The sequence below is a fragment of the Mercenaria mercenaria genome, chromosome 2 (genome assembly GCF_021730395.1).
Source record: "Mercenaria mercenaria strain notata chromosome 2, MADL_Memer_1, whole genome shotgun sequence".
NCBI lineage: Eukaryota > Metazoa > Mollusca > Bivalvia > Venerida > Veneridae > Mercenaria > Mercenaria mercenaria.
The window spans coordinates 106,521,525-106,534,837 of NC_069362.1; the positions used below are offsets into that span (position 1 = coordinate 106,521,525).

At 35.5% G+C, this 13,313-nt stretch overlaps 1 protein-coding gene across 4 annotated transcripts in view; it reads right to left on the bottom strand.

Annotated features, from left to right (window-relative positions):
- Window positions 1-3,457: 3,457 nt before the first annotated feature.
- The window catches only part of LOC123564828 (uncharacterized), a 44,277-nt gene continuing 34,421 nt past the window's right edge, over window positions 3,458-13,313 (bottom strand). For all 4 annotated transcript variants that reach the window (XR_006689044.2, XR_006689042.2, XM_053537455.1 and 1 more), the window contains one exon: window positions 3,458-4,741. Coding sequence is in view for 2 of the 4 variants with exons in the window: in XM_053537455.1 (XP_053393430.1) it covers window positions 4,575-4,741 (167 nt within the window). In the remaining 2 variants the exon portion in view is untranslated. The remainder of the gene's footprint in view (window positions 4,742-13,313) is intronic.

Here is a 13,313-nt window from a genome sequence, read left to right on the forward strand (position 1 = left end):
AGTAGATCAGTGGTTCTACTCAGGTGCATGCTCCTGATGGATATAATGCATGGAGGGGCACCTAGGGTCTTTCCATGACATCAAAGCTGAAAAGTCGCCATATAACCTATAATTTTTGCTGTTGCAATGCTAAACGAAACATTAAACAAGAGGGCCATGATGGCCCTATATCGCTCACCTGTAATCATTGCACTTGAGGACAAAAAGGTCCTCAGAAAAAATATCTAAGTTCAAAGGACAGGAACAACAAAGGAAAGAAATTTAACCAAAAAGAAAAAAAAATTCTTACAAGGTACAGATATGTCAAAATACACCTAAAAATTGGAGGTACCATCCATGTTATACCACAGAAAAGTGGTCTCGGTTTTTCCCTAGGGCCAATAATAAAAAAGTTACCAAAAATAAGCTATAGTAACATAAAAGGGAAGTAATTAAAAAGAAAACTGTTGAAAGTGAACAAAAGAAGGATCTGCCAAATAAATCTGTTGACATAAATGAAATTTCAGATCAGTATCTTCATTGGTTACGGAGATATACCCATTTTAATTTGAAACAAGTGAATGAAGTATTGCCATGCAATACAAAGTCCCCTACTGGAAGGCACCTAATTTTCTCTACTGCAGTATAACATAATGAACTGATATCTGTCAATGATGTATAAACAATATTGTACTATATATACAATATAATATAACAAAGCACTTGGATTAAAATTTGCATAATTATATAAAAACGTACAGTTGTTTTCATTTGGAATTTTTTTAGCCAATCATACAAATGTTATCATAAAAGTTATTTATAGTAACAACAAAGTGAAATTAACCCTAAAAAAAAATATAAAAAAATCTATAAAATATAAGTCCACAAGAAACTCTTTACCAGGTAGAGATAGATCAAAATACACCTAAAATTTGGATGTACCGTGCATGTTGTACCACAGAAAAGTGGTCTCAATTTTTCCCTGCGGCCAGTAATAAAAAAGTTACAATATAATCTATTTATAGTAACAACAAAGGGACATAATTCTAAAAAAAGTGTGCCTCCTAGTGGTGAACATTTCTGCCAAGTTACATCAAAATCCCTCCATGCATGAAGAAGAAATGCTCCGGACAAAGTCATTCTTGAATTTGACCTTTAACCTCTGAGTATGACCTTGACCTTAGACCTAGGGACCTGGTTCTGGCATGCAACAATTGTCTCATAGTGGTGAACATTTGTACCAAGTTACATTAAAATCCCCTCAATGCATAAAGAAGAAATGCTTCAGACAAAGTCATTCTTGAATTTGACCTCTAAGTATGACCTTGACCTTAGATCTAGAGCCGGGGCTTTGCGCACAACATGTTGTCTCATCAAGGGAAATGTTTGTGCCAACTGATATTTAAATCCTGTTTTGCTTGACAAAGTTATAGACCAGAGAGGAAAAAAATCCTATTGACCTTTGATCTCAAAGTGTGACCTTGACCTTAAAGCTAGGGTTCTTGGTGTTGCGCACGACACGTCGTCTTATCATGGGGAACATTTATGCCAAGTAATATTGTAATCCCTTGATGGATGACAAAGTTCTGGACCGCACAGGAAAAAAAACCATTGACCTTTGACCTCCAATTGTGACCTTGACCTTTGAGCTAGGTGTCCGGGTTTTGCGCAAGACATGTTGCCTCATCATGAGGAACATTTGTGCCAAGTAATAACAAAATCCCTTCATGGATGGCAGAGTTATGGACCAGACAGGAAAAAAGCCCTACTGACATTTGACCCCCAATGGTGACCTTGACCTTTGAGCAAGGGCTCCGGGATTTGCACATGACATGGGGAACACCTGTGCTAATTAATATTGAAATCCCTTAATGAATGACACAGTTATGGACCGGACAGGAAACAGACCCTGTTCATGACATGTTAACATATGACTGCTAAGTGTGACCTTGACCTTTGAGCTAGGGGTCTGAAAGTTGTGCACGACACATCGTCTTATTATGAGGTACAATTGTGCCAATTGATATTAAAATCCCTTCATAGATGGGAGAGTTATGGACCGGACAGGAAAAAAGCCCTGTTGACCTTTGACCTCAAATTGTGACCTTGACCTTTGAGCTAGGGGTGCAGGTTTTGTACATGACATGTCGTCTCATCAAGGGGAACATTTGTATCAAGTAATATTAAAATCACATCATGGATGAAAGAGTTATGGACCGGACACGAAACAGACCCTGTTCATGCCATGTTAACATTTGACTGCTATGTGTGACCTTGACCTTTGAGCAAGGGGTCTCAAAGTTGTGCATGACACATCATCTTATTACGAGGTACAATTGTGCCAAGTGATATTAAAATCCTTTCATGGATGGGAGAGTTATGGACCGGACAGGAAAAAAGCCCTGTTGACCTTTGACCTTCAATTGTGACCTTGACCTTTAAGCTAGGGGTCCGGGTTTTGCGCATGACACGTCGTCTCATCATGGGGAACATTTGTGCCAAGTAATATTAAAATCCCTTCATGAATAAAAAGAGTTATGGACCGGACACGAAATTGCAGATGGGCAGAATGACGGAAAAGCGCATTCCTATAGTCCCCGAAACTGGTTTTCAACCAGTAGGGGACTAATAACGGGAGGTAATTTGACATAAAATCAGTCCATGGTTATCTACCCTGATTGGCTCAGTCCAACTAATGACAATAATGAAATTTCAAATAAGTCCTATAAGTACTTACTGATATAAATCCATTTTGACTACAATCAGGGGAGGTAATCAGATATAAAATATCCTACGATTGGATCTTATTTGTCATGGAATCCAAGATTTATTGTTGTTGAAGATATTTTGGAAGTTTGTATAAAAAGAAACCATAAATTAAGTCTTTATATGGCTGCAAAAGCCAAAGTAGCCAATTTTGGACCTTTCAGGGGCCATAACTCTAGAACCCATGATGCAATCTGGCCAGTTCAAAGAACCAGTTGTGGATACAAGTTGGTGCAAGTTTGGTTAAAACAAATCATAAGAAGTTGCTTTGTGCAGAAAGGTCAAATAGCTATTTGGCCCTTTAGGGCCATAACTCTGGAACCCTTATGGATCTGGCCGGTTCAAAAAGGAACTGAGATCTTTGCAACAAGTTTTGTGCAAGTTTGATTCAAATCATAAATGAAGTGCTATTGTGCAGACAAGGTCTAAAGAGCTAATTCTGGCCCTTTCAGGGGCGATAACTCTGGAACCCATAATGGAATCTAGTCAGTTCAAGAAGAACAAGATTAGTGTACAAGTGTGTGCAAGTTGGTTAAATCATCAAAATGAATGCTATTGGCAGAAGTCAATAGTATTTTGCCTTAAGGCATATGGACTATGGAATGCCAGTCAAGAAACATCTATGGTGATAAATGTGTGCAGTGGTAAATCAAATCATAAATAAGCTGCTATTGTGCAGACAAGGTCAAAATAGCTGATTTTGGCCCTTTCAGGGGCCATAACTCTGGAACCCATAATGGGATCTGGCCAGTTAAATAAAAGAACTGAAATCTTATGGTGATACAAGTTGTGTGCAAGTTTGGTTAAAATAAAATTATAAATGAAACTACTATCGTGCAGACAAGAAATTGTTGACGCAAGCACGCACGGACGGACTGACGACGGACGACGGGTGATCACAAAAGCTCACCTTGTCACTATGTGACAGGTGAGCTAAAAAAAGAACCTGCTTTTTTCCATCTTGTAAATATCTCTGTTTCTTATATACATTTGTACCATTGATAAAGTACACAGGCTTTTTGATCCACTTAACCTAAATGAAAAATAAATTAAAGAAATCACAAAATGTTGAGGTGATTCTAACTAAAATAAAACTATTATAGTCAACAGAACTAAATACAGCTTTTTATGTCAAAAATACCAGAAATACAAAGGAAAATTCCCCAACAAAATCATTTTATGACAGTAAATAAACTAATCAAAACATTTATATTATACTATCATAAAATATTATATTTTATCGCATGTTTGACGTCGCGGGAGTGTAATAAAAGCCATTAAATAAAAATGATAATAGACTAGTGTAATAAAGCTTTGACGTCAACATCGTTATAAGTATAGGAGACGTTGGTGAAACTGACTTGTTTATATAGTAAAAGAATGTAGAAGTTTTGATGTTTTAAAAGGAAAAACTAACCTGTGATAAAAAGAATATTACATTTGTAACTTTCCACATTGAATTTATTAAACTCGTTGAATAAAATTAATAAAATGCTCGGTAGAGCCTCGCATTTTATTATTTTATTCAACTCGTTTCATAAATTCAATATGGAAAGACACTCATGTAATATCCTCTATATAAATCAAAAAGTTTGAATAAGATGTATTTTTTAACATAAATGGTATAATAGTTATTTATTGAAATTCAAATCAACCAAAACCTTATTACAGAAAAGGTGAATTAAACAGTAAATAAGGTGAAAATCTTTTAGTCTTTTATGTTCTTTCTAATCCGATCTGTTTTTTTTTTTCATTACATTCACATGTGCAGGACTGCTTTACTATTAATCAGAATGTCAGTGATAATCCATGTGCAGAATCCATTATTCTTAATCTAACTCCCTGTTGCTAAGCAACCAATCATAATCATCGAGGTCATCTTCCATTGGTAAATATCCTTTACACATTGCATCGACTGAGGCCATCATAAGGTCAAGGCGACTTTCCAGGTCATCCAATGTGTAGCTTACCTCTGCTGTACAGCACTGCTTTTCACCTTGAATAAACATACAAAAAACTTTGATAGCAGACTTGTGATGCCAAAAGGGCAAATAGTATGTGATAAAACGAAAAAAATAATCTTTGATATACCTAATAACACATTTTACTGACAAAAAAACAACAGTCAGATAACACGTAATAACATGTCCCCAAGACATTCAAGTTCACATAAACAGCAAATACTTCTAACAATAATAAATACATATAACTCAATCATTAAACATAATGAGATACTTTATTTACAAAAATGTCACTTGCTTTGAACTAATGCCCCCCACCTGCTATGTGATGTTAGAACACAAAAGATTATCCTTTTTCAAGATTTAAACAAAGAAAATGAATAACAAGAGGGTCATGATGACCCTGGATCACTCACCTGAGTAATATGAGCTACATGTTTCAAATGTCAAACTGATGATTTTTAGAAATTTTTTGGAAGATTTTCTGATGTACAATCAAGTAACCTCTGGGGCGAGGCCAATTTTACCCCGGGGGTCATGATTTGAACAAAGTTTGTAGAAGTCTACTAGGCAATGTTACATATCAAATATCTAAGCTCTAGGCCTTCTGGTTTATTTTTAGCAAATTTATGAAGATTTCCTTATGTACAATCAAGTGACCCCTGGGGCTGGGTCAATTTGACCCAGAGGGGGAGGGGAGAGGGTTCAAGATTTGAACAAATTTTGTAGAGGTCCACTAGGCAATGCTACATGTCAAATATCTAAGATCTAGGCCTTCTGGTTTATTTTAAGAAAATTTTGAAGATTTTTCTATCTACAATCAAGTAACCCCATGGGGCGGGGTCAATTTGACCCTGGGGGTCATGATTTGAATAAATTTTGTAGAAGTCTACTAGGCAATGCTACATGTCAAATATCTAAGATTTAGGCTTTCTGGTTTACTTTTAGAAAAATTTTGAAGATTTTACTATGTAAAATCAAGTGACCCCTGGGGTGGGGTCAATCTTGACCCAGAGGGGTCATAATTTAAATAAATTTTCTAGAGGTCCATTACACAATGCTACATGTCAAATATCTAAGCTCTAGGCATTCTGGTTTATTTTTAGGAAATTTTTGAAGATTTTCCTAAGTAAAATTAAGTGAACCCTGGGGCTGGGTCAATTTTGACCCCAGGGGTCATGATTTGTATAAATTTTGTAGAGGCCCACTAGGCAATGCTACAAGTCAAATATCTAAGATCTAGGCCTTCTGGTTTATTTTTTAAAAAAATTTGAAGATTTTCCTATGTAAAATCAAGTGACCCCTGGGGCGGGTTCAATTTTGACCCGGGGGTCATGATTTGAACAAACTTGGTAGAGGTCCGCTAGGCAATGCTTTACACCATATATCTAACCTCTAGGGCTTCTGGTTTTTGAAAAGAAGATTTTTTGAAGTTTTTCCTTTTGGTTGAAAAAGTTTTCCCCATATAAGTATATGTAAAACTTTGGACCCCCGGGGCGGGGCCATATTTGACCCTAGGGGGATAATTTGAACAATCTTGATAAAGATACAGCTTGAGACCTGAAGAAAATGACAGAAAAATCTATAATGCTTCTTCGACAGATGTTCTTGCAGAAATGAAAAAGTTCAGGAAAGAAATCAACCAATGGTTGGATGCTATGGAAAATGAGGCTGAAAATGCAACTAGAACTCTGGAAAAAGACAATTACCAAAGACTTGAACTCTGGAAAAAGACAATTACCAAAGACTTAAGGCATCACAAGCAACATGTGACAATGTTATAAAAGACCTTCAAGAATCATCTAACTCCATTAAACAACTTAACACATCCAAAGAAGCAGTTGCACTGTTCATGGAACTGAAAACTGCAAAGCAGCTTAGATCAAAGAGAATGAGAAAAAGATCTCTGAGCTAACAGCTGTTGATGTGAAAGAATACCGCTTTGAGCCAAATCTGGATTTATCTGCCCTTCTTGAAAATGGGAAATCTCTTGGAACATTAACAACAAAAAAAGCATTAAAACCACCAATGAATGTCCAAGTCAAACTACAATCCAAACAGATTTCACACAAGGGAGAAGTCAGTGTGAGTACATCACAAGATAAAGAAAAGTGCTGGATAACAGGAATGACTCTTCCTACATCTGACATACTTACTGCTGCAGATGGAATAAACAAGTCAATCAAAATGATCAATACCAACAGTTATTCCATCACTGATCAACTAAAACTAAGTAGGAGTCTCGAGATGTAACTACAGTCTCAAAAGACAAACTAGCAGTCACACTGCCATTTTCAAAAGAAATTCAGTTTTCTACATTTTCATCGAACAGGCTAAAATGCAGAGACATTATAAAAGTTGAGGGAGAATGCTATGGTATACACTGCTACAAAAGACAACCCATAGTATCATTTCAGTCACCACCAAAACTCTAGATCATTGATCTGGCAGGCAAAGTACTAAAATCAGTCACTAAAAATACAAAAGGAGAAGATATTTTCAGTTATCCATGGTATGTTACAGCCAGCAGCAGCTCTATCTATGTACCTGACAGTGGAAAGAAAACTATGATACAGCTAAGCTGGCGAGGTGAAGTGAAAGGTACTTATAGTGTATTAGGTGCTCCAGTAGGTCTTGCTATGTTAGCAGATGGATCATTCTTCCTGAGCGATTTTCGTGATAAAATCTGTAACATACAAAACATATCTAATGACTGCACTAGAGGAAAAGTTGTGTTGAAGGATTTGAAAAATCCCTATGCCATCTGCTGGAGTGAGGCAAACAAAACCTTGTACATCAGCAGCTTCAAGGAAATGCATAGGTAGACAACTTTGTTCAGATTTACAAGATGTCATAATTAACTTCATCAGGAAATATCTGTCCCTTTGCTAACACTCATCACAGTATACTTAACTGATGATCAATGCTTTTGGTAAAACCACCAGAGTCTATACAGAGCTAATAAAGACTTTTGAAAATACAAGTTACACAATGAAGACATAAATCTTCTTCAGATATAATCATTACATTTTTTTAAGTAGATCTAGCAAACATTTTATAAACAATTAATGCCTCAAAAATGATTCAAGACTAGAAACTATACAACACAGTGGCTGGTGGTTAGCCTATAGCAACCTTTCAGTTCTGTGCTGGGAACTTGTGAAATAGCTGTCAATGATTGCATAGAAATGTGACTTTCTGATAACAATATAATTGATAATTATATAAGATCTTGAGCAGTATGATGTTTCTGCATGTTTTATGCATAAAATCAAAACTGGAAGTCAACAAAATACCTCCAGAATACATAGTGATTATATTTTCTTAAATTTATTCTGGTTCTCTGCACATTTAGAGTAAATGCATTACGATATGAAAATACTGGTTTGACCCTGAAAAAAAAGATAGGGACAAACTCTGATTGCTTGAGCTAGAGTAACAGGTATACCACCCATTTGCTCAAACTCACTGTCAGGTCTTAGTAAAATATCTATATAATGTATATTTTTTGTTGGCTCAAACCACTGATAGCTCAAATAAATATTGTTTGTCTGGTCGAGTTCAAGCAAACTAAGTTGACGATTTGAGCTGTGCCATGGAAAAACCAACATAGTGGCTTTGTGACCAGCATGGATCCAGACCAGCAAACCCACTATGTTGGTTTTCTCATGGTGTGGCACATTTAATTTCCTTCCAGAAAATATTTGTGAATCACATTATGGGGCACTTTGCAGAATAACATGAATTGATGAATATGATGTACAAAGTCAATAAACATTTAATTTGTAGTTCTTCTTCAGTACTTAAAATAATTGCAAGATTCACATCTACCTTCAACAAACTGTATAATTACATATAATTTATACACCCTAAATACATTTCAAGATTCTTCAAATTTCAAAAACTTTGACCAAAAGGTCCATATTTGTATCATGTACATTGAGTCAATAGCTTTAAGGTAATGGACCCATAATAGTGAACCTCCTTTTGAAGAGTATTCAGTTCCTATCATTAACCTGCTTATAAACCTACTTTAATTTTTCAGGAGAGTGTAGGTTCAAGCCGCACTAGGACCAAATTTTTTTTCTTGATATTTCTTTTCTTCTAGTAAGTATTAAACTGTTTTTCAAGACTTATTATTGATTTAATGTACAAAATTTATCATTTGATAAGCAATCTCTTTCTGTTTAAAGTGAATTTCACCTCTGATACAAAATTAAGGGGGCAGGGTTGGACACCTTTGAAAATACTGAGTTATGTGCGGTAAAAGTTCTTCATTTCGCATTTACTCTTTAGTTTACATACTGTGGAAGAAATGTAGGTAGGTTTTACTTCTGCCCCATGCTTATTTTTTAATGTAGGAAGCAAATTTTAAAACAGTCTCACAGGACTCGGCCATACTTTTTCAGTGCTGAAGCTAAATATCTGTCTGATTAAATCCTTTAACTTGAGGTTATTTAGAAAAAATGTTTTTGACAGTTTTATTTTGTGCTTTATACTTTGATAAGCAATCTCTTTCTGTTTCAATACTTCAAACTTTCTTTAATCAAAATTATTCAAGTTGGTAAAATAAATTCTCTACAAACGTTTTGTAGTGGTTAACACTTTGAAATTTATCTATTTGAGCTTGAGGAAATATCATAAATTATACAAAACTTTTTAAAAAAGACATTGTAAAAGTTGTTTAAAAAATGAAATGCAGTGCAATACAATGTTAATTTTAAAACTGTTTCAAGTTAATGCAATTTTTTTAAACATCTGGACCTTTTATTTTACCAGTTGTAACCTTTCTGTTAAAGCAAATATTACTGAGTTTGACATACATATTCAAAATTAAAACATAATTCTAAAGCATAATGAATTAATAATGATTTGAAAAATATATTTCAAGAATTTATCAAATACTAGATTTATAAAACGCTCATTACAGTTACGTCAAATTACGTTTGAGTGACCTTGCAACTTCACGCTAAAAATAGACGGGACGAATTGAGCGGACTTGTAATATTACAGAAAGAAATTAAGAACTTTTAATATAATTAATAACTTTAAAAAAAAAAGAACAAGACCGGGTATCAAACCCAGATCTGAAGATTGGTAGTCCAACTGACCACTCGGGCATGGACACTAGCTGCTACTAAACATTTGATTGATAGACGGTATCGTAGGTAAATCCCCGTCTATTTTGGTTCCTATTTTTAATCGATAATTTAGACCGTAGCATTGAAAAGGTCGATTTTTTCTGCATTTTGTTGTTTTATTTTTTTACTATCAGAATCTTCTGCAACTGGGAGCATCAGTTGACTGATATTTACCTTCAAGGGGCCTGACAATTTCTGCGCATGCGCACTGTAACTGGAATTCCCCAGCTGTTGACAATCTCTTGTGTAAATAATTAAATCAAAGTAAGTTAAAACAACCGGGATATTCAAATAATAAATATACTCCGTAATGCCAGGTTTCGCTGATATGTAAAGGCAATATAATTATGTGAGATGATTTAATATTGTTGCCCAGATGTTTTACGACAACGTTATATCTATACAGCACGAAATGTAAAAGGTCCGGAAAACTACTTGGATCCGGAAACTACTGGGAAACCAGTACATCCTTAAACATAGAATATTTCTTAGTTTCAGTTAACATCAAAATATATTTCACCGGGGGAACACCATAATTATGCAAAATGCTCATATGAAGAGTGGCGCAGCCACTAGTGAAAATGTACATAATGCTGTTCATGAGAAAAATATTTTTCTATCTTACATGTAAAACAAACAAATCTTCATTTTATTCCAAGTTTTGATTAATTTTACCCATTTTAGTTTCTTACCAGTGAAAAATATATTTGATATTTCACTCCTATATCTTGATAATTTACTGAAAAGCATGTAATAAATGTATATAATTATTATTCATCAATAAAAGACAGAAAAATACCGGGTGTAATTTCATTTAGATTTTTCCATTTATTTATTTATTAATTAAACATTATATTTCTGTAATTTTTCTCTCACACTGGAAATCACTTACTAAACTACACAGCTATAAGGCCATCTTTTGCTTTTAAATCCAAACCCAAAGCTCTTATGTAATAAGGTAGCTTTATTTGAGGAAAAGGCTGTAGGACTGACATTATCTTCCAAAGCCAATAATGTACATTAGGCCTCACCAAATTAAAATGTTGTTTATCAGATTTGCCGCTCGTATAGTTTCAGAAACATAAAAAACTAGAACTGTGTCCATTGGACACAGATGTCCCCACATACTGCGCAAATTTCTATCAAGGTTCTTCACCTATGCAACTTGAACCCATTCCTTCAACGAGTCATAATGAGTAGTTTAAAACACACAAAATTTCTTCACTACTCAACCCTGAAGGCCCTGTATTGCTCGCCTGAAGAAAGTTGGACAGTAGGTCACATTCATGGTCGCTGAAATCAGTTTTAAGACTGTACATGTCATCCAAATTTCAAGGTAGTGTCTTAAAAAACAAAAAAAGTAAGTCAGTAGGTCACATTACCCAGATTAGAACTTGACCTAAAGATCATCAAGATTAACATTCTGACCAAGTTAATGAATCATGAAGATACAGCCATAAATGTCGCCTCTATAGTGTGTTAACAAGTTTTTTCTTTGATTTGACCTGTGACTCAGTTTTTGACCCCACCTGATCCAGATTTGAACCTTACCTAATGATCATCAAGATTAACATTCTGACCAAGTTTCATAGAGATATTATCATAAATGTGGCCTCTAGAGTGTTAACAAGCTTTACATGTGATTTGACCTGGTGACCTAGTTTTGACCCCACTTGACCCAGATTTGAAGATAATCTATTTACAGTCTGACAAAGTTTCATTATGGTATGGTCATAAATGTGGCATCTAGAGTTTTAACTAGCTTTTCCTTTGATTTCCCTTGGGTAACCTATAGTTTTTGACCCCACCTGACCCATATTTGAATTTAACCTAAATATTGTTAAGGCTAACATTCTGACTAAGTTTCATAAGATATGGTCATAAATGTGGCCTCTAGAGTGTTAACTAACTTTTCCTTTGATTTGACCTGGTGACCTAGTTTTTGACCCCAAATGACCCAGGTTTCACCTTGATCTAAAGATCATCACGGTTAACATTCTGACCAAGTTTCATTAAGATATAGTCATAAAATGTTGCCTCTAGAATGTTAACAAGCCTTACCTTTGATTTGACATGGTGACCTAGTTTCCTGAGAGAGTTTCTGGTTTAATGTCTTTTTCAACAATTTTTCAGTCATATAAACGACCATGTCTACTTGTAGCAGTGAGCACAATGCCCAACTTTATAGTGCTGCTTCACTGGAATATCACGCCGTAGACGCATGACATGATAACCCACCCAGTCATATTATATTGAAATCGGGCTGACCAGTCCAAGCACTATCCTCATAATGCTGAGCGCTAAGCGAGAAGGCTATTACTATTATTTTTTACGTCTTTGGTATGACTCGGCAAGGGGTTGAACCCAAGACCTCCCGCACTCGAAGCAGGCGCTCTACCACTAGGCTACCGATAAGGTTTCCATTTGACCTCAATTTGAACTTGATCTAAAGACCATCAAGATTAACATTCTGACTAAGTTTCATGAAGATAAGTCATAAATGTGGCCTCTACTGTGTTAACAAGCTTTTCCTTTCATTTGCCCTGGTGACCTAGGTTTTAACCCCAGATGACCCAATTTCAAACTCGTCCAAGATTTTATTGAGAATAACATTCTGACCAAGTTTCATTAAGATTGGGCCAAAATTGTGACCTCTAGAGTGTTAACAAGCTTTTCCTTTGATTTGACCTGGTGACCTAGTTTTTGATCCCAGATGACCCAATATCAAATTCGTCCAAGATTTTATTGAGAATAACATTCTGACTAAGTTTCATTAAGATTGGGCCAAAATTGTGACCTCTAGAGTGTTAAAAAGCTTTTCCTCTGATTTGATCTGGTGACCTAGTTTCTGACCCCCGATGACCCAATATCAAACTCGTCCAAGATTTTATTGAGGTTAACATTCTGACTAAGTTTCATTAATACTGGACCAAACTTGTGACCTCTAGAGTGTTAACAAGCTTTTCCTTTGATTTGACTTGGTGACCTAGCTTTGACCCCACTTGACCCAGATTTGAACTTGACCTAAATATCATCAAGGTTAACATTCTGACCAAGTTTCATTAAATGTGGCCTCTAGAGTGATGTCAAATAGTCACAGAGAACATCAGCCCCACCCGAGGATCAAACTCATGACCCCGCGATCCATAGACCATCGCTCTACCTACTGAGCTAAGTGGGAGGGCTGAGGACATTAGGTCGTGGTCAAAGTCAAATGATCCCTAATCGCTTGGGGTTATCAGGTAATTATAATTAAACAGTCTTGGAAAAATTATCTGATAATTTTTGAGGTATTTTTTCCTATATAACTCATATAACAAGTAAGCCCCAGGTCTGGGCCTCATTTCATCCCAAGGGCATAATTTGAACAATCTGTCCTCTTTTCATCCCAAGGGCATAATTTGAACAATCTTGTTAGAGGTCCACTAGGCAATCCTACATACCAAATATCAAAGGCCTAGGCGTT